This window comes from Prionailurus viverrinus, chromosome B3 (genome assembly GCF_022837055.1).
Source record: "Prionailurus viverrinus isolate Anna chromosome B3, UM_Priviv_1.0, whole genome shotgun sequence".
Taxonomy (NCBI): domain Eukaryota; kingdom Metazoa; phylum Chordata; class Mammalia; order Carnivora; family Felidae; genus Prionailurus; species Prionailurus viverrinus.
In genome coordinates, this window is record NC_062566.1 from 69378941 (window position 1) to 69398650 (window position 19710).

The 19710-nt window shown below is 45.4% G+C and overlaps 2 protein-coding genes and 1 long non-coding RNA gene across 9 annotated transcripts; 2 read left to right on the plus strand and 1 right to left on the minus strand.

Annotated features, from left to right (window-relative positions):
- Nucleotides 1–1862: 1862 nt before the first annotated feature.
- BCL2L2 (BCL2 like 2) lies at nucleotides 1863–8141 on the plus strand. 2 transcript variants are annotated; one of them, XM_047862835.1, is made up of 4 exons: nucleotides 1863–2033; nucleotides 2696–2783; nucleotides 3241–3680; nucleotides 4231–8141. In XM_047862835.1, exons 3-4 carry the CDS (start codon nucleotides 3249–3251, stop codon nucleotides 4378–4380), a joined length of 582 nt encoding a protein of 193 aa, XP_047718791.1. In that variant the 5' UTR covers nucleotides 1863–2033; nucleotides 2696–2783; nucleotides 3241–3248; the 3' UTR covers nucleotides 4381–8141. The 2 variants fall into 2 exon arrangements, with proteins under 2 accessions (XP_047718791.1, XP_047718790.1); XM_047862834.1 differs by having other exon boundaries at nucleotides 1878–2398.
- On the minus strand, nucleotides 3679–13135 carry LOC125167930 (uncharacterized). 5 transcript variants are annotated; one of them, XR_007152996.1, is made up of 4 exons: nucleotides 13019–13135; nucleotides 11592–11679; nucleotides 7617–7751; nucleotides 3679–3892 (listed from the first exon to the last, which is right to left on the minus strand). It is a non-coding gene; the product is annotated as an uncharacterized LOC125167930 (long non-coding RNA). The 5 variants fall into 5 exon arrangements; XR_007152995.1 differs by lacking the exon at nucleotides 13019–13135 and adding an exon at nucleotides 12788–12875; XR_007152997.1 differs by lacking the exon at nucleotides 11592–11679 and having other exon boundaries at nucleotides 13019–13093.
- Nucleotides 12966–17979, plus strand: PABPN1 (poly(A) binding protein nuclear 1). 2 transcript variants are annotated; one of them, XM_047862829.1, is made up of 7 exons: nucleotides 12966–13807; nucleotides 14165–14279; nucleotides 14986–15053; nucleotides 15370–15476; nucleotides 15943–16030; nucleotides 16119–16270; nucleotides 17210–17979. In XM_047862829.1, the coding sequence occupies exons 1-7, from the start codon at nucleotides 13457–13459 to the stop codon at nucleotides 17247–17249; spliced, it is 921 nt and encodes a 306-aa protein (XP_047718785.1). In that variant the 5' UTR covers nucleotides 12966–13456; the 3' UTR covers nucleotides 17250–17979. The 2 variants fall into 2 exon arrangements, with proteins under 2 accessions (XP_047718785.1, XP_047718786.1); XM_047862830.1 differs by lacking the exon at nucleotides 12966–13807 and adding an exon at nucleotides 13949–14019.
- Nucleotides 17980–19710: the final 1731 nt, after the last annotated feature.

The following is a 19710-nucleotide window of genomic DNA, read 5'->3' on the forward strand; positions in this document are numbered from 1 at the left end:
GGAATAGATAAGGTTCAAAGTGGGCCTATATGGCCTGAGGTTTTCTATTAAAACACTTTTGCTTTGTCTATAGTTTGAATTGCCATTCCCTGGCTACATAATATTGGTCTGGGAAGATTCTTGAGATACACAGCTTTGGACCAGGTATAATTTGTGTTGGTCCAGCTGCTATGTTCTGGCTGCTCAGACTGACACTGAACCTCTATTCCAAATCAATCTTTGTTTCTTTCTTTTTTCTTGTTTTCCTCTTTACAGTTCAGTCTTTGTTTCTTAAATAGCCACTATGATTATCTTCAAGCATCAGTGTTGGCCTACTCAATAACTGGCCAGAGGCATTGAATGATTTGTTCAATAAACATTTACTGAGGGCTTATTAGGCCAGAAGGACATAAAAGTGAATAAAACTCTGTTCCTGCTCTCACAGAGCTTATAAATAAATGGGCAGGCATATAGAAATATATTTGGATCCTGAGACTTAAAAATGTTTTTATTTCAAGTAAGTGTCTTAGAAGAAATTAGTATTGCACAGGAAGGACTGGACTAGGTTATTCTCTAAAGAAGAACGCAGCCTTGCTGGTGGCAGCTGGAATGATCAGCCTAAGAGCAAAGAAGAAAGGATGGTTGAAAGGATACAGTCATAAAGGTGTGGAATCTGCTGTACATTCAGAATGGAAGGGATAACTGAGTTTAGACTTGTAAATGGTGTTGAAACAACATTGATTACCTGAAGCAGAAGAGATGTTATAGCAATATAGGTAAGGTTAAGACAAACTTGAAAGTGAGACAAAATTGAGGGGCACCTAGGTGGCTCAATTGATTAAGTGTCTGACTTCAGCTCAGGTCATAATCTCGTGGTTTGTGGGTTTGAGCCTTGTGTCCAACTCTATGCTGACAGCTGGATCCTGGAGCCTGCTTGGGATTCCGTGTTTCCCTTTGTCTCTGCCCCTCTCCTGCTCGTGCTCTCTCTCTCTCTCTCTCTCTCTCTCTCTCTCACGCACACACAAAAATAAATAAACATTAAAGTCAGACAAAATTGAGTACAATTTCTAAGTATATGGCTTTGGGTAAATTAACCTCTCCAAGCCTCACTTTCTTCACCCACAGAATGGGGATAAAACAGCATAGGGATTGGCGTAAGGATAAAATATCATGCACAAAAAGAGAGCACCTAATTAGCTATTAGCTATTAGCTATATTAGCACCTAATAAGTCCTCAAAATGTATTAGTTGTTATGATCATTGTTACAGATAGGACCTTTCTTCTCCAGTGACTGTAGGGGCAGGTAGGAATATCAAGACTTGAACTGGAGGTAGAAGCAAAGGGAACCAGAAGGAAAGGAGAACTGGGTTGCCTCTTTCTAGCCTCTGGCTAGAGATCCCTCTAAATGGAGCCTAAGGAAATGCCAGCTGCAAGAGCCAGCGGGGCCCAGGGGCCCAGTCAGAATGCTCAAGGGCCCTCCTGAGGATCACCTGTGGTCAGACTGCTTCATATCCTGTGAACTGTTTTGTATAAATATATTGCCATGTATAAATAATAGGTCTATCTATCTATCTATCTATCTATCTATCTATCTAAAAGGGTAAACAGCAACCTTGACATTGGTAACCTCCAGGAAGGGAGGTGGATTTGTGCAAAGGGTAGAAGGAGGGAGATTGAGGACTCGTATTTTTTTCCTCTTATACCTTTATATTGTTTGAACTTGTCATAATGAGAATAAGTTCACGTGTTGAGTAAAGAGAAGTAAAAAGAAAACCAATCTGATTACAAAAAAAAGAAAAGAAAAGAAAAGAAAAAAGGTGAAGAAAAGTTACCTGCAGAAACTACTTGCGATCCAAGTCTTGATGCCTGGTTAAAGCCCCAGCCTCTGAAGCGACTACTGGGTTAAAGTTCCTGGAGAAAAGAGGAAGTGGTGTCCGGTGTCTATGTCATGTCTGCCAGTACCACAGGGCGAGGCACCTGGCAGGCAGCTCCCACTGGAATGAACTGCTCCTCTAATTCAGGCATCCACTCTAAGGCTGGAAAAATTCAACAAGTGCGTGGAACATCAGAGACCTTCTGGAAATGCTGAATTTGCTCCGAGGTTTCCTGAGGCCTAGCCGGCTTCTCTGGGCAGTCTTCAGGCTCAGGAGCCCAACCTGGCCCTCTGTCTCCTCTCCACCCTGCTCCTCTTGGCCTCCAGCAGCCCTCTCTCTTCCGGAGTTGTGGCCTTCCCAAGCTTGCTTCCCAGCTCCGCCCCTCTCTCTGGACGCATCTCTGGGCCCCATCATCACCCGGCGCCGGGCCCTCCCTCCCACCCCCCTTTCTCCTCCCTCCTTCCTTCCCTCCCTTCCTCCGTCTCTCCCTCCCTCCCAGCTCCTGCACCAGGAAACGGCCCGGATCCTGGCAGCGGCCTGACCCGTGAGATCCCTAACCTGGCAGGCAGGAGGGGTTGGAGACTTGCTGAGGGTGGGGGTAAAGGAGGAGCTGGGCTGTTGGACTGCACTGGGGGGAGCCGGGAGTAGATACGGTGTCGGCAGGAAGCCCTTGGCCCTGGGTTTCCTGGGAGGACAGTCATTAAACATGGATTCGGCCACACAGCTGGTAGAACGTTGGGGGCAGGGGCCGGTCCCGGGAGCTGCACCCCCAGTCTTCTCTGTCCAGACTGTGATCCATGGCCTTCCCCGCCTAGCTCTGCTCTCCCCCTCCCCTTCCCAGGGCTCCACGCAGGCCAGGAGGATGAAAGGCCCCAGCTGGGGGCTCCTTGCCACCAGCGCTGGGTCCTAAAAGCTGCCATCCAGGCTGGGTGAGTGTCCCCTTCCTTCTCTGTCCCTGGCAGCCCTTTGCTTCTCCCACCTTTTCCTTCAGCTCCTGTCTCCTCCCCCATCTTGTGCCTCTGCCAGCATCTTCACATCTTCCCTCTGGGGAGGTACTAAGACCCTAAGCTAAAATGGTGTGTATTGTGGAAAGGGGGTTTGTAGGGGGGTTATAGAGTTGGTGTTTTTTTATTATGGAAAGAATCTAAAGTATTTTAAAAATAAAATTTACTTATTTTACATTTAATTTAACACATTACAAATTAATGGTCAGCCCCTCATGCTCTGGCCTCTCACCTTGACTTAATTCCCACATTCTTGCCCCTCCCTGCTCAGTGGTCTCTGAGCATTTCCTCCCACCTCTCACTGGGTTGGCCAAGCCTGAAGTGCCCCTTCTGGCTCTCTGACCATATATTCATGCCAGTCTTTCATCCTTGACTCTTACAGCTGCCCGGATGGCGACCCCAGCCTCAGCCCCAGACACACGGGCTCTAGTGGCAGACTTTGTAGGCTATAAGCTGAGGCAGAAGGGTTATGTTTGTGGAGCAGGCCCTGGGGAGGGCCCAGCAGCTGACCCACTGCACCAAGCCATGCGTGCAGCTGGAGATGAGTTTGAGACCCGCTTCCGGCGCACCTTCTCTGATTTGGCAGCCCAGTTGCATGTAACCCCTGGGTCAGCCCAGCAACGCTTCACCCAGGTCTCTGATGAACTCTTCCAAGGGGGCCCCAACTGGGGCCGCCTTGTGGCCTTCTTTGTCTTTGGAGCCGCACTGTGTGCTGAGAGTGTCAACAAGGAGATGGAGCCACTTGTGGGACAAGTGCAAGAGTGGATGGTGGCCTACCTGGAGACACGGCTGGCTGACTGGATTCACAGCAGTGGGGGCTGGGTAAGAAGCTTCTCAATTGCTGCTCTGCACACCCCTCTGCAAAGATGGTCTCCAGAGGGAAGACAGGGGTTCTGGCTGGAGGCTGGGGTCTGAGTCTCCCTATTTAGGTGGAATCAGATGCTCTCACCATGGGTGTCACGCACTCCAGGGCTGCCATGCAGTCATCACTGGATGGGCTCATGGTCCAAAGCAGAGGACAGAATACACAGTGCCTGCAGGGAAATGGCATCCAGCCATCAGGAGCTTTTTACACCAGAGTATGTGGCATGGGCGGGGGTCAGGAAAGCCTTGGCAAAGGATGCCAGTTCCGAGCAAAATGTTTGGCCAGGGAAAGGCTGGGATTCACTTGAGGCAGAAAGGGCAAATGAGCCAGGCGCTCATGGGGGATGATCGGGGCTTGCAGCCAGTAGAGCTTTGGCTGGAGAGGAGCTGGGTATGGGGTAGTGCTTGTAGTGGATGGAACTGGAACTCTTCCTCTCCTCTTTCCTCCACTCTTTCCTCTCCTGATATCCCTTTCTCCTTTCTCTCCTACTTCCCTTCTCTCCCACAGGCGGAGTTCACAGCTCTATACGGGGACGGGGCCCTGGAGGAGGCGCGGCGTCTGCGGGAGGGGAACTGGGCTTCAGTGAGGACAGTGCTGACAGGGGCCGTGGCACTGGGGGCCCTGGTAACTGTAGGGGCCTTTTTTGCTAGCAAGTGAGAAAGTCCAGGGACAGGTGGGGCTAGGTGTAGTTGGGGGACAAGAGAGCAGGAACAGAACAAGAGAAATGCCCTTGGAAGAAGTGGGTGAATGGATGGGCATGGAATGGGGATGGGAAGGGGCAGGGTACTGTGGGAAGAAGCTGTGTGTGCCAGGCAGGCAGTCGGAAGGATGAGCTGGAGACATTAGGGGATGTGTTTGGAAAGCGAGCAGGCCAGGAGATGGAGGCATTCCAGGGTTGGGAGGAGGTGGGAGAGATCATGCCTATAGGTATAGGCACACAAAACTATAACTAGAGCTTATTTGTAGCCCTAAAGAAGGAGGATTTGCATAAGGGGTTGTGTCTCCATTGGATGAGTGAGATTTGGGGAAAAACACCGAAGGCACATCCCTTTGGAATGGAAGCTTGGAGTTTTCAGGTGATAGGGAGAGGTGGCTGTGATGTTGGGCTGCTTGGACATGTGTATGCATGTGCACGCGTGCTTGTGTGCATGCTAGGCTGCTTGTCTAACATGGTGGCGGCCGTATTCACAGAGAAAACATTCCCTGTTGAAGTGGCAAGAACAAGGGGCAGCTCTCTGCCCCTCCTCCCAACTCCCTTCTCCCCCTCTCCTTGTCCTGATGCCTCAAGGCTATGGGAAAAACACTGTATCCAGAAGAGGGCTTTGGGCACTTTTCCACAGAAAGTCATTTGCAGGGCTTTGGAGATAAGTTCTGTAGCTGGCCCTGTTGCTTCACCGTCCCTATTCCTTGTGCATCATGCACTTGCTGCTGCCTCCTGGGCTCTGACAGAAAACAGGGCCGTGGAGCCTGCAGTGGGGGTGGGTGGGGAGCTGGACCTACCTGCCGCCCTCCTCTCCCACTGGGGCACACTGGTGCCTAAAGTGTTCCCTGTCTCTGGGACTTTCTGCACCCAAACTCAAACTCTAAATTGGGACTCTAATTTTCCTTGTGAGTGTGTGGAGGTAAATGCTGATCTAGAGTACAGTCTGGGTCTTGCACTGTGTCTCAGTGAGACTGTTGATGCCTTGAGAGGAACATTCCAGCTCTGAACCCCATAGGTGTGAGGGTGACCTATACTCCGTGACTGGCCTATTCCGTGTAGTGGGCTTTGGTGCTGCTTTATCAAGGGCCAGATATATGGGTTCTAGAGTACCTACCATGACCTAGAAGCATTTATATTTTCTTTGAAGCCACGCTGTTTGCATGGGTGTTACTTGTCTGTACCTCTGAGTCTGAGGACGTTAACTTTAGAGCTCACAGTCCTCTAGAACAGATTCCACTTATAGCTTTTTCTTTTGAGAAAGAAATGATTTCACTCCAGATGCATGCCCTGAGCCAGACCTCACTGCTGCACTTCCCAAGGTGCTAAAATTGCTGCTCTCCAATGCTGACTTCAGACACAGTGCTCTAGAACCCTGCCCTTGATCCTGAGCACTGATCAGCTTAGCTAGACCATGGTTGACTCTTCTTGGGATTTTCATTTGGTCCCAAAATGTGGCAACATAGTTGTACTCACAAGAATGTGGGACCAAAATTGGCCTCAGGTGTTTAGCCCAGACTTTTGCTTTTGAGAGAGGGCTGCACTTTTTAATGGTATTTATAGGGGAGGTGGAAGACTGCATGTGCCACTTGGTCCATCGTGAGTATGCTGATACCAGAAACTCAGAGCTGGTCTGTGGCAGGCAGTTGGGGTGGGGTGGGGGGTCTCTGACTTGCTCAGGACAAACTAGACCAGTGGTTTTCAGGCTGCTTGGCAGAGCCCTGAGGTTTCCTAGGGGTTGCCTCAGGAGGCCTTGGGGAGGTGAAGGGAGGGGGTGCTGAGCAGGCTGGGCTACTTGTCCTTAAACAGAATAGCTCCCCTTGTAGCTGTCTTACATATCGGGGTTCAGGGTAAGATTTTATTTGCATTAAGGGGTTTGCTGCTGAAAAAAAAAAGTTGGAAAACCACTGACTAGACCATCAGCTCCAAATTGGAGCCTGTGCTCCCCCAGGTTTGGGGCAGACTCCACCCTCCCCTCTACCACAAGACCACCTATCCCTGTTAACTCTCCTGGGGACCTTTAGCAAACAGGAGCAGCAGGGACCGTGGTCAGGTAACTGAAATGCCCTGCTCTGAGGCCTTCACACCTTGGTAGAAGGAGAAGTTGTTTTCTGAAAGGGTAAAGGGCTTGGATTCCCAGAAGCATAGCTTGAATGGGACCGTAGTGGGCAGTTTTGATCTGTCCTGTCCTTGAGGGGCAATGGAAACCCCAGAGACTCTTCTGTCAGGGAAAACTAGAGACTCTTCTAGAGCCATATAGTTCCTTGGGATTAGCTCTTGGCCAGGAAGGCTGAGTATGGCTCCCAATTTTTAAATCTATTTCATTTTTTAAAAAATAAGGGAAATAAATCTAATTGCCATTTTTCAGAGATTAAATAGGTAGAGAGGGTGTTTCTTGCTCTCCAGAGCCCAAAGGGACATATAGGGATTTTGCTTAGGCCAAGGAAGGAGCAGAAGTAGGGCAACTAGGTCCTGCGATTATTAATCCTACTCCCCACTTATTCTAGGGTATATACTATTTTACTTTTTTAAATCATAAAATGGCGAGAGAACAGATTTGGTTAGTTTAGAAGAAAAGAAAAAGCTCTATAAATATAAATATATATTCCTGTATTTTTATTTAATAATTTATAAATATCAAGTTCATTTGACTTTTATTTTTGTGTAATATGTAATGGTCGTATTAAAAAAAAATAAAGCCCAGAAGTTTAATGAGAAGGACTGAGCAGGGTTTGTGACTTCTACACTCTATAGCCTGGTGTCAGGACATTTCTTGATCTAATCATCTCTTCATGACCTTGTTAATGGCAAGAATTAGAGTAACAAGGACTTGGGAAAGTGTTGAGACCATAAAGAAAAGAAAATCAAAGTTGTTCCCCATCTCCTAACCCCTGCCAAATGCCCAAAGCTAAGAGCTCCATCTATGTCAACCCAAATCTTTTTTTAATTTTATTTATTTAAAAACAGGTTTTTTTAAGTTTATTTATTTTTGCAAGAGAAAGACAGAGTGCTAGTGGGGGAGGAGCAGAGAGAGGAGAAGAGAGAGAGACACAGAATCTGAAGCAGGTTCCAAGTTCTAACTGACTGAGCCACCCAGGTGCCCCTATGCCAACCCAAATCTTAAGAGGGTGTGTATATACAGTACTTTGGGATGGCTATAAACCAGAAACAAACCAAAACAAGGAAAACTTACCCCAAATCTTTGTGTGATGGTGACCAAGTCCTCACTTGTGGTTCGGCCTCTAATGACAATGAGGATTTCTCCCCAGTACTCACTTCACTTCTGATATTCATTAACATAACATTTCATGTTATGAAGTGATAAATGCTATAAAGAAAAATAATTCATTAGCATGGAATTAGGAAAGTGTAACTGTAAATTTCAATGTTAAATAGAATAGTCAGGGAAAACCCTCATTTCTAAGGTGACTTTGAGGAAAGTCATGAAAAATGAAATTCGAAAAATATTTTTATTGATACGGAAAGATGTTTCTATCTTGGTAAAAAAGAAAATAGAAAACAATATATACAGTATGATCCCATTTTGCTAAAATAAATATGTAAATATGTGTGTGTGTACATGCCTCTGTATGTATTTATGTACTGAAAATTTCAGGAAGGATATATGCCAAAATATCATTAGTGATTATCTGTGGGTGTTGGATTTTACTGGTGTTTTATTTTGTTCTTTTTACTGTATTTTCTGATTTTTTTTTTTATAAAGAACACATATTTCTGGTACAGCATATTAAAATAAGTTTAAGTTTTTAAAAAGTTAATGAAGCAGAATAGGAAATAAGCAGCCCAAAGGAGGTTCTTTCTCATTTAAGTGCACACCTCACTTCCCTGCAAGGACAGACCTAAGGAATTAAGGTAGGCGAGGCTAGACTTTGCATTAGAAAATAATTGAGAGTCGGCTCCACGATAGAGGTAAGTCTATGATCAAGGTTTCAAGGTTCTGTATCAGCACTGTCCAACAGAAATATAACGCAAGCCATATATGTAGTTTTACATTTTCTAGTAGTCTCAGTAAAACAAAAAGGAACAAGGGCGCCTGGGTGGCTCACTCAGTTGAGCGGCCGACTTCGGCTCAGGTCACGATCTCGCGGTCCGTGAGTTCGAGCCCCGCGTCGGGCTCTGTGCTGACAGCTCAGAGCCTGGAGCCTGTTTCGGACTCTGTGTCTCCCTCTCTCTGACCCTCCCCCGTTCATGCTCTGTCTCTCCCTGTCTCAAAAATAAATAAACGTTAAAAAAAATTAAAACAAAAAAACCAAAAAGGAACAGTTATAAAACTAATTTTCACAATGTTTTACTTAGCCCAGTGTAAAAATTATTATAGTTTCAACCTATAATTAATATTAAGTAGTTATTAATTTATTTTACAGTCTTTTGTTCATACAGAGTCTTGCAATTCCGTGTATATTTGATACTTTCAGTACATCTCCAGTCAGACTACTCATGTTCCAAGTGCTCAAACCATTTGTGACTAATAGGTACCATATTAAATAACGTAGTTCTAGGTTATAGAGAATTATTGGAGCATGCAAAAAAAGCAAGAGTTAAAAGCAGGAATGAAACTACCAAAAAGCCAAGTATTTATGTTGTTTAGTGAGAAAACTTTTCCCTTTTGTACAGAACTGGAGTTGCCCTCATCCCCTTTTAGTGATTTAATTCTTTTTTTTTTTTTTTTAAGTTTATTTGAGAGAGAGAGAGAGAAAGAGAACGCACACATAGTGCATGGGAGGGGCAGAGAGAGACCGAGAGAGAGAATCCTAAGCAGGCTCCACACTGTCACCATGGTGCCCGATGCGGGTTTTACACTCACAAACCATGAGATCCTCTGACCTGAGCTGAAAACAAGAGACAGACACTTAACCGACTGAGCTACCCAGGCACCCCTAATTCTCCTTTTTTTCCACTATCCATTCACTTCTATTAGCACATTTTTCCTTCTTCTGGCACACAGCATCAATGAGTTTCCATTTTCCCAAAATTCCATGGCCCTCTATTGAGAGGTTACTAATGAAGGAAAATTATACTCATAATGGGTAGATTTCACATCATTGCATAATAATTTTTTACAAATTCATTCTGAGAAACTTATCTCTTTGATGTTTATGCATCAACAACAGGTAAGATATTAAAATTATTATGGAAGATCATTAATTCAGTTACCATTTATTGAATACAGAGTGATGGGCAATGAGAATACAAATATAATTACGATCATGTCCCTGCCTTTTACAGTTTACAGTCTAATAGGGAAGTATCTTACTTTACAAGTCACCATTCAAATATCTTTTTAAATGTGTTTGTAAAAGTAATCATGCTTATTAATTTGGGAGTTGGAAGGTTTTTTAATTTTAAACAAAAATAATATATGATATTGTGGAAAAAAATCATAGAACATAGAAAATTAGGAGTCAGTTATAATCCTACTACTCAGAAATTACTACTATTAATATTTTGGCGTATTTCTTTCCCATCTTCTGTCCGTGCTTATATTTTATGATCATACTGTATATACAATTTTCTATACTACAATTCTGCTTACCATTATATTGTAGTTTTTCCTTGTTACTAAAAATGTTTTGAAGGCATAATGACCATATAAAATTACATCTATGTGTATATAATAATTTTCCTGAGTATGTCACTTGGACATTCAAGTTGCTTACATATTTTTCACTCTGATGAATGTCTTTATTCTCAAATGTTTATCCAGTTTTTAGATTATTTCTTTAGAGCAGATCATAAGAAATACAATTACTGGTTTAAGAATCTCAACATTTTGAAAGCTTTTAGTACATATTACCAAAGGAAACATCGAACTGATTCTTGCTCCCTTTTTTCCCCTGAAGTCCAAGTTATTTATTTTTTCAGTCCAAATTATTTTTTTATTTTAATTTTCTTAAATGTTTATTTATTTTTGAGAGAGAGAGAGAGAGAGAGAGTGAGCGGGGAGAGGCAGAGAGAGTGAGAGACACAGAATCCAAAGCAGGGTCCAGGCTCTGAACTGACAGCACAGAGCCCAACACGGGGCTCAAACTCACAAACTGCAAGATAATGACCTGAGCCGAAGTTGGAAGCTTAACGGACTGAGCCACCCAGGTGCCCCAGTCCAAATTATTTTTCTAAAAAATAACACATCATAATGATACTTTAATTATACTTTATATACAATTTTATATTTACTTCTTTGGCCTAACATAATTACTTTTGCATGTTATTACACATTATGTGTAAACCTTTTAATAGGTGCATAATAATCTTTGGATATAATAACAACTTGCCTAAACATTTGTCTATTGTGGGAATTTAGTCTTTTTCCGAATTTCAACATCACACATAATGTAATTTTTGTGTATTAAAGCAGACCTTGTAACAATTTTGATCTAAGTTTCGAAAGTTGGCTCTGAATTCCCTGCTCATTTTTTCCTTTTTTTAAAAAATTAAAAAAAAATTTTTTTTACATTTATTTATTTTTGAGAAACAGTGAGACAAAGCGTGAGCGGGGGAGGGGCAGAGAGAGGAGACACAGAATGTGAAGCAGGCTCCAGGCTCTGAGCAAGCGGTCAGCACAGAGCCTCATGTGGAGCTTGAACCCACAAACTGTGAGATCATGACCTGAGCAGAAGTCGGACGCTCAACCGACTGGGCCACTCAGGCACCTCCAAAATTTTTTAAAATGTTTATTTATTTTTGAGAGAGAGAAAAAGAGAGAGAGAGATAAGCAGGGGAAGGGCAGAGAGAGGGAGACACAGAATCTGAAGCAGGCTCCAGCCTCTGAGCTATCAGCACAGAGCCTGACACAGGGCTCTAACTCCTGAATGGGGAGGTCATGACCTGAGCTGGTCAGATGTCCCACCACTTTTTACCACCTACTCACTGCTAATTAGTTCCATGACTTGGGTGTTACTTCACTCTTTCTTCATGCCTAAAACAAGTTATAGTTTTGGAAATATTTGCTTCATAGAGTTGTTGTTAAGAATTCAATGAGATATAATAAGGAATCTAGGATTGTACCTATTACAAAATCAAGTGCTCAACAAAATTAGGATTTGAAGCATTATTTTAAAAATGACATTTCCCTTGATTTGCCTGATTAGCTTAAATCAGGCACCAATAAAACATCAACATCTTGATTAGGTTAAGATTAGTAGAAAACCTTTTTCTTCCAGCGACTTCACAATCTTTTAGGGTTTGTCTTCGGTGCTCACGTTAGTTCTCCCAGACCACTGGAGCTGCGATGGCTGCTGAAGTAATTTTCAGTGAAATTTTAAGAACTATGACTCTGCTCAGAATTCCCCTGTTCCTGAGGTAAGGATTTTTGAGAAGTGAGGGTGAGGGGAAGAATGGGGTATATTGAAAAGCTTTTGACTTTTTGGTTTGCTAACAGAGATCTCCTCTTGTCCAAATCCCTGCCCCAGCCATACACATCCTATTGGGGTTGTCTGATTTAACTAATTTGAATGGCCTCATTTGAATCTGGCTGTCAAACCGTAGCTTGGTCTGGCCACAAATAACCCTTTTGCAAACTTAACACCGTCATTCCTTACTTTTTAAAAAATGCGTAGTAACACTGCTACAATAGGGCAACCCTGCTTTCCAGGACTAGGTCTCATTGGTTATCTCAGAGTACAAACGTGTGTTGGGAACCTGCGAGGAGGAATTCCTCTGCGGACTGAAGGAAGGTTTGGGGGCTGGGAAAGGGTTGAAAAATGAGGGTGGCACCCAGATCCCCCAATAAATGCAAACATTTATTGGACATCTATTAGGTACAAAGCATACTGCCCCACAGTGGGGTTGCAAATATAAGTAGGATCCAGCCACTCATTCCCAAACTCACAATGCAGGACAAAATGAGCGCACAGTGGGAGTAGGCCTGCTTGTCATGGGAAAGGAGAGGGTAGTGAAAAGTTCTTCAGTAGAGGTGATGCTGGGGCTTGCAGTGTACATGGATACACTGCGTGTAGAGGTACAGACCTGTGTGCAGGTACACCCCCCTGGAACGAGAAGGGTGGAAATAACATTTGCGAAGTAGGCTGGTCCTGAGATCTCTTAAGGCCACGGTAAAGTTTTATTTTTACCGGGCCAGCAAAAGGGAGCCGGCTCTAAGTAGCGGCGAGGCTTGGAAAGATGACACTGGAAGCTGAGAGACCTATTAGGGAGCTGTAGCAAACAGTCCAAGAAAAAGGCTAAAACTGGGGTATGAACAGGGGGTTGTAAAGTATGCCTGTGCAAGGAAGACAGATCAGACAGGGCTAGTAGCTCTGGAGTGAGGATTCCTCCCAGCTTTTTGGTTTGGGAGAACTGGTTGGTGGATGTTGGTACCAATAACCTGGATGGGAAAAGTAAGCTTACTGGAGAGCGCCATTCAGAACCTCCATTTCCAGCAATATCCCATCTACTGATTCTTTCCTGGTCAGCAAACCAAATTCCAGAAACCGCCTCAATGTTTCCGGTCTCTGCCTTCCAACAGCTCTCTAGTTGGCAACCAGTAGTGTCAAAATGGCGGCCTCCCTAAGGACTAGTCATGTGACCTCGGGTTTCCCTTGATGGAAGCCTGGCGGTCCGTTGCGGGGCAAGGTTCACCTGTCACGAAACGGGTGTTAGCCCTTCAAATCCCGCGAGCCAATCGGCATCCGAGACGGCCGGTGCGGCAAGGCGATCGGAAGACTGGTTCTTTCCCCTCACCCAGCCAGCAGCCAATCCCCGAACGTCATATACTTCGCGGATCCGCCTGGAGGCGGGGCGGGAAGCAGGAATGTCGTCACAGCTCTGGCGGTATTGTTACCTAAGGACTTGAGAGGAGGTGGGACATATGTTGATTGACAGACCAATTCCCCTACCGGGATTTGAGAATTTGGTGCAATATCCCGCCTTAAGGGTGGGATCTTATTTGATTGTCAAGTAATATTCCCCAATGGAGTCCTAGCTGGTGGTGACGGGCAGGCCGCTAGACTAATGAATCCTCGGCGTGCCCGGCGCAGTTCTCCAATCGCCGGGCGGCGGGCCCCAGTCTGAGCGGCGATGGCGGCGGCGGCGGCGGCGGCAGCAGCAGCGGGGGCTGCGGGCGGTCGGGGCTCCGGGCCGGGGCGGCGGCGCCATCTTGTGCCCGGGGCCGGTGGGGAGGCCGGGGAGGGGGCCCCGGGGGGCGCAGGGGACTACGGGAACGGCCTGGAGTCTGAGGAACTGGAGCCTGAGGAGCTGCTGCTGGAGCCCGAGCCGGAGCCCGAGCCCGAAGAGGAGCCGCCCCGGCCCCGCGCCCCACCGGGAGCTCCGGGCCCTGGGCCTGGCTCGGGAGCCCCCGGCAGCCAGGAGGAGGAGGAGGAGCCGGGACTGGTCGAGGGTGACCCGGGGGACGGCGCCATTGAGGACCCGGTGAGGGAAGGAGGGCGAACGAGCAGGGCCGTCCGTGTCACGGGAGGCCCAGAGCTCGGGCGAGCGGGAGGCAGGCGGGAGGCAGGCGGGGGGTGGGGGTGGGCGGGGAATAACGTGGCTGGGGCAGGGCCGGGGACGGATCCTCGACCGCCAGAAGGGGCCTAGCCGGGTTGATTCGGGCGTTATGGGTGCTTAGTGTTGTTTTAGAGAAGGTAGCTTGCTTTTCTTTTCATCGTGACCCGCGTGTGGGGCGAGGGAAATGGCCGAGCATGAGGCCGCGCTCGGACGGAGAGCTGGGCGCAGCCCTTGCGTTGGTTCCTGTTAAGCTCTTCTCCATACCCTCTCCACTCATTGTAGGAGCTGGAAGCGATCAAAGCTCGAGTCAGGGAGATGGAGGAAGAAGCCGAGAAGCTAAAGGAGCTACAGAACGAGGTAGAGAAACAGATGAATATGAGTCCACCTCCAGGCAATGGTGAGTAACTGGCGGTTGCACGCGGAACCCGGGTCCTCGGAAGGGTTATGCGAACACGGGTTGTATGGGATTAGATGCTCGGGACTTTGAGGCTGCTTGTCTGAGCAATTACTGGGCAGGTGCTGTGGTCATTGTCCATTGTGTGTTCCTCTGACCTTAGTGAGGCAAAAACCTGTTTTGATGATGGTAATCTTGTGCCTTTCTTTGTCCTTTTTACATGTGTGTTGCTCTTTGTTCTTTATTCTACCTCTACTCTTTGTGGAGGTTTCCAGTTGGCATTTGACCTTCAAGGCTCATGGTTCTTCTTTTAGTTTGAGACCTTTTAAGAGTCCTAAGAAATTGCTCCACTACAGGGGGCTTTCCCTTTAATCCAGAAATGTTGAGTTTGGGTTCCCTTGATTTTGTTCACTTTTCAAATGATTTCACTCAAAGTTATTCAATAAACAGGGACTTGGTTTGGGGGAAGGAGGGAATTCCTGTACTGTTCTCTCTGGTTTTTAGGACTGTGTTAATCTGTTGCTGATTTGTCAAATGTTCACTGAGTACCTATTGTGTGTTAGATGGTATTCTTGATAATGGGTACAGCAGGGAACTGAGCAGACCTAAATCTTTGCCTTCACTGTAGCACTCTTGGTGGGAGGGGTACACTTATTGGTCAAATAGAAAACTAGCTTTGTTTTCCCCTCGATTTCTTTTTTCTTCAAAGCTGGCCCAGTGATCATGTCCATTGAAGAGAAGATGGAGGCTGATGCCCGTTCCATTTATGTTGGCAATGTATGTATTAGGGCCCTGATTGGTGTTGGGGGAAACTCTTGTTTTGGGAGTTGCTCAGTAGGAGTATTGAAAGGAACATCTCAAGGATAGGTGGTGGATTTGGGGAATATTGGGAGGGTTTGGAGGAGGTAAAAGGTACTGGTGATCAGCAGAGGCTTTAGGATTGGGAAGAGAAAAGGATTAGTTTCTTAAAGAATCAGATTTGATGTGCCTTGGTGTATATGGTGGCCCAGCCCAGAGGCTCGGCAGAGATACCTGTTGAGATGGGAGCTTGTTTGTCCAGTACCTGTGAAACATAACCCCTTTATCCCCACAGGTGGACTATGGTGCAACAGCAGAAGAGCTGGAAGCACACTTTCATGGCTGTGGTTCAGTCAACCGTGTTACCATACTTTGTGACAAATTTAGTGGCCATCCTAAAGGGTAAGTAGGGAAGTAAGTTGAGGTCATTTTAATCACATTTTAAAAGTAGACAAAATGTTTTATATTGAACAGTAAGTTAACTTGCTGTTAAAGTAAGTGGTGTTCATCTTACGAGGATTTAATGTTGATATATATCAGGGGTTGCACGTAAATGCTTTCAGAGGCCTTTAGATAAAGATGAAGGTTAGTGTGGGTGTATTCGTGAGCTAGAAGAGAGAGGGACAGCTTCTGCTTAGCCCTAACTGGTTCTGCTATGTGGAAATCCAGGCCCTGTGGATACTGTTTTATAGTTTTCCAAGAGTAGCTAGAAATTTGGATTGAAATCTTGCATTTAAGAATTTTTTGAAAAGTAATAAAAAAATATGGATGTGTTATTACTTGAGTAAAGCATGCCTAAAAATTGGATTTGACACGTAAGCTGCTTTTTTAAACTTCAGATAGATAAAATGACTATTATTCTTTTCAGGTTTGCATATATAGAGTTCTCAGACAAAGAGTCAGTGAGGACTTCCTTGGCCTTAGATGAGTCCCTATTCAGAGGAAGACAAATCAAGGTAAGCCCCATGCCCATTGCTGTTCTGGTTCTGTGTAAACTCTCCAGGCTTATTCTGAGGCTTTTTGTTGTACATCCGTCACTGTCAGGTGATCCCAAAACGAACCAACAGACCAGGCATCAGCACAACAGACCGGGGTTTCCCACGAGCCCGATACCGTGCCCGGACCACCAACTACAACAGTTCCCGCTCTCGATTCTACAGTGGTTTTAACAGCAGGCCCCGGGGTCGCGTCTACAGGTCAGGATAGATGGGCTGCTCCTCTCCCCCCGCCTCCCATGAGCCCTGTATGTTTCCTTCTCTCCTGATCTGAGGAATCTCCCTCACTTACCCTCCCCTTGGTCTCCAGGGACTTGGTCTCCTGCCTGTGCAGGGTGAGGAAGGTAGTTGCAGGCCAGGCCAGGAGGCCAGTCTCATCATCGTTTTCTGGAGCAAGAGTTGGTGATAAGGGCTGGATCTCTCCACTTTGTTCTGAGAGATTGTTCTTCCCCCAGCCTTTTTTCCCTTGAGAGTTGGTGGCAGTGAAGGTGTTTACAAAACAGGCCAGGAAGAACGGCCTCAGAGTAGTGAAGGCACTGCTTGGACATTTGCTACTTTTCCCAGAGTTAAGGAGGAGTTGAAGATTGAACCTCCCTTGGAAGAATACCAGAGGCTAGTTGATCCTTTTCAACAGCCATGTGGGAGGATAATGAGATACTTACTCTTTAACTGAGCCAGTGTTTTACAAGGTTAACTTTTTCTCTGGGCCTAGTGTGATGCCCATGTTGTTGCTTTATTATCATCTCTTTGCCTTTAAATAGACAGGATAAGCATATAGACCTTGGCTTTTCATGAGATTTACTTATCTACTCCCAGGAATTAGGGAGGATCTGATGGTGAAGGCCTGGGGTTTAGAGCTGTGGAGAACTGACTGAAAAGTGGATAAACAATAAGTCCGTTTTCTTGCCCCTGTTATCTCAGATATGCTTTTTTGCCAATGGCAAGGTGTTCTGTTAAATTGTCCCCTCCCATTTGCCAGGTGTGTCACTATTTCTGGGATAATGGGGTCAGTTTTAGGATACTTGGAAACTTCTTTCCCCCCATTCCCTGCACTATAACTGGGGCAAGGGCCCATGGGGAGGGGCTTGTGCTGACTCTTAAGTGATTATGTTAACACCTAACTCTCCTTCTTTCTTCCAGGGGCCGGGCTAGAGCGACATCATGGTATTCCCCTTACTAAAAAAAGTGTGTATTAGGAGGAGAGAGAGGAAAAAAAGAGGAAAGAAGGAAAAAAAAAAAAGAATTAAAAAAAAAAAAAAGAAAAACAGAAGATGACCTTGATGGAAAAAAAAATATTTTTTAAAAAAAAGATATACTGTGGAAAGGGGGGAGAATCCCATAACTAACTGCTGAGGAGGGACCTGCTTTGGGGAGTAGGGGAAGGCCCAGGGAGTGGGGCAGGGGGCTGCTCATTCACTCTGGGGATTCGCCATGGACACGTCTCAACTGCGCAAGCTGCTCCCCTTGTTTCCCTGTCCCACTTCACCACCTTGGGGGCTGCTCAAGGGTAGGTGGGCATGGGTGGTAGGAGGGGTTTTTTTACCCAGGGCTCTGGAAGGACACCAAACTGTTCTGCTTGTTACCTTCCCTCCATCTTCTCCCTAACTTTCACAGTCCCCTCCTGCCTGCTCCTGTCCTGCCAGGTCTACCACCCATCCCACCCCTCTTTTCCGGCTCCCTGCCCCTCCAGATTGCCTGGTGATCTATTTTGTTTCCTTTTGTGTTTCTTTTTCTGTTTTGAGTGTCTTTCTTTGCAGGTTTCTGTAGCCGGAAGATCTCCGTTCCGCTCCCAGCGGCTCCAGTGTAAATTCCCCTACCCCTTGGGGAAATGCACTACCTTGTTTTGGGGGGTTTTGGGGCGTTTTTTTGTTTTTCAGTTTTTTGTTTTGTTTTGTTTTCCTTTGCCTTTTTTTCCCTTTTATTTGGAGGGAATGGGAGGAAGTGGGAACAGGGAGGTGGGAGGTGGATTTTCTTTATTTTTTTAGCTCATTTCCAGGGGGTGGGAGTTTTTTTTTTAATATGTGTCATGAATAAAGTTGTTTTTGAAAATAAAAATTGTTTGGCCTTTTGGGTGTAAGGGTTATTTATCTATTTTCCTATTTTCTCTTAGATCCCAGATGGCTGTTAATTCTCCTTTGTGGAAGTGCTGGTGTTGTGGAGGGGAAGTTCTCATTTACGAATTAAGGAGTAGGAGTTAAAATTACAACTAACAGGAACATTGTGTAGTTAGTTGAGGATGATGAGTTTTCTGGGTAGCATGTAGCCCTGATTGGCATTTGAGGTAAATCAAATGAGCCTGGGAATGTAAAAGAACGGCCAGAAGAGAGTAATCTGATAGCACTTCAGTGTGTACTCCTGAGTAAATTTAACATGCAAATGAATTATCCACACCAGCAGCACTAGATTCTTAGGGGTATCTGGGTAGCTTTTCTTGTCTTTACCCCAAAGTCAGCTCAAAAAATGAGGGAAAAAGTAGTTAACTAACAAAGACCGTGGCAATATCTTTTCTAGCCATGCAGTGACCACTTACTCTGTTCAGCTAACTCATTTTGAATCATTCCATTAATTAGGACTTAACTAACTGGCTTTTACTGATTTAATATCCTTAAGTTTAGTAGTTGGTCACATTAACACCAAATTTCTCTATTTTGTATTATGTCAAATCGGTATCCAGATTCCTTGGGTACTGCTACATTGTGTTCCTGCCCCTCTGGCCCTGCTCAAGTCTTCTCCATTACTTAGAGGATTTCTAAATTTAAACCTTTATATATTCTGTTGCACCATTAACCTCTGTTCCCAGAATATTTTGTGATTGCCTCTGACCTAGGTATTCTCTTCAGTAATCTTAGGTTAAAGAAATGAGTGTCCTATATATCTCTGAAGCCTTAACCCACTTCTCCAATGGCTTTGTATTCTGAATTCTCAGGTCAGTATTGACCACTTAAGTATTTGCTCATTTGTTGTACTGTTCCTGTTGTGTCATTTGTTAAGCATTCTGCAGCGGGGGGGATATCTGTCTGCTCTAACAACATTCAGCTAGAATAGCGTGGAGATTGCTGCAGAGGCTGATTAGTAGGAGTATGGTAGCGATGGTATCAATATTTGCTAGAATGTGAGAGGTCTGAAGTAGCTTGATGTTAATGTTGGGAAGGTCTCTATCCACCAGGGGGCGTTAAGTGGCTATCTGCAAAACCCCTTCCAAATTGCTGGATCTTGGACAGGTGATTGTCATTTTTTTGACCCTTCTTTGTTTTTAATTTTATATGTCCAGTCAGTTCTCCATATCCTGCCCATTCTTTCCATGCTATTTTAATTGCTTGAGCAACTCCCCATCTTAAAGTGGGCTCCTGGTAGATGTCTGACTCCACAAACTTAATGTTGCCAGAAATGCCCCTGTTCTACCACCAGTAATTGTAAACGCAGATGTGGAATGAAGTCCTTTCCCAATTTAATTCTGATTAGATTTCCCTGTCACATCTTGTTCTACATGTGATGCCCTGTGCATTGCAGTTAATTTTATTATATTTCATTTATTGCTCATGCTGTGCCCATTCCATCTGCTCTTTCAGAATCGTAATGTATAAAGCCAGGCACTACAGCCAGAAACCTTTCTTCATTCCCTAGTCATTATGAATCACTCC

Excerpts from the sequence above, each read along its gene's own strand:
- BCL2L2 (XM_047862835.1), top strand. The coding sequence starts at position 3,249 with ATGGCGACCCCAGCCTCAGCCCCAGACACACGGGCTCTAGTGGCAGAC. Across the intron at positions 3,681-4,230 it reads TTCACAGCAGTGGGGGCTGG|GCGGAGTTCACAGCTCTATA; the intron begins GTAAGAAGCTTC and ends TCTCTCCCACAG.
- PABPN1 (XM_047862829.1), top strand. The coding sequence starts at position 13,457 with ATGGCGGCGGCGGCGGCGGCGGCAGCAGCAGCGGGGGCTGCGGGCGGT. Across the intron at positions 16,031-16,118 it reads TCAGAGGAAGACAAATCAAG|GTGATCCCAAAACGAACCAA; the intron begins GTAAGCCCCATG and ends CGTCACTGTCAG. Across the intron at positions 16,271-17,209 it reads CCCCGGGGTCGCGTCTACAG|GGGCCGGGCTAGAGCGACAT; the intron begins GTCAGGATAGAT and ends TCTTTCTTCCAG.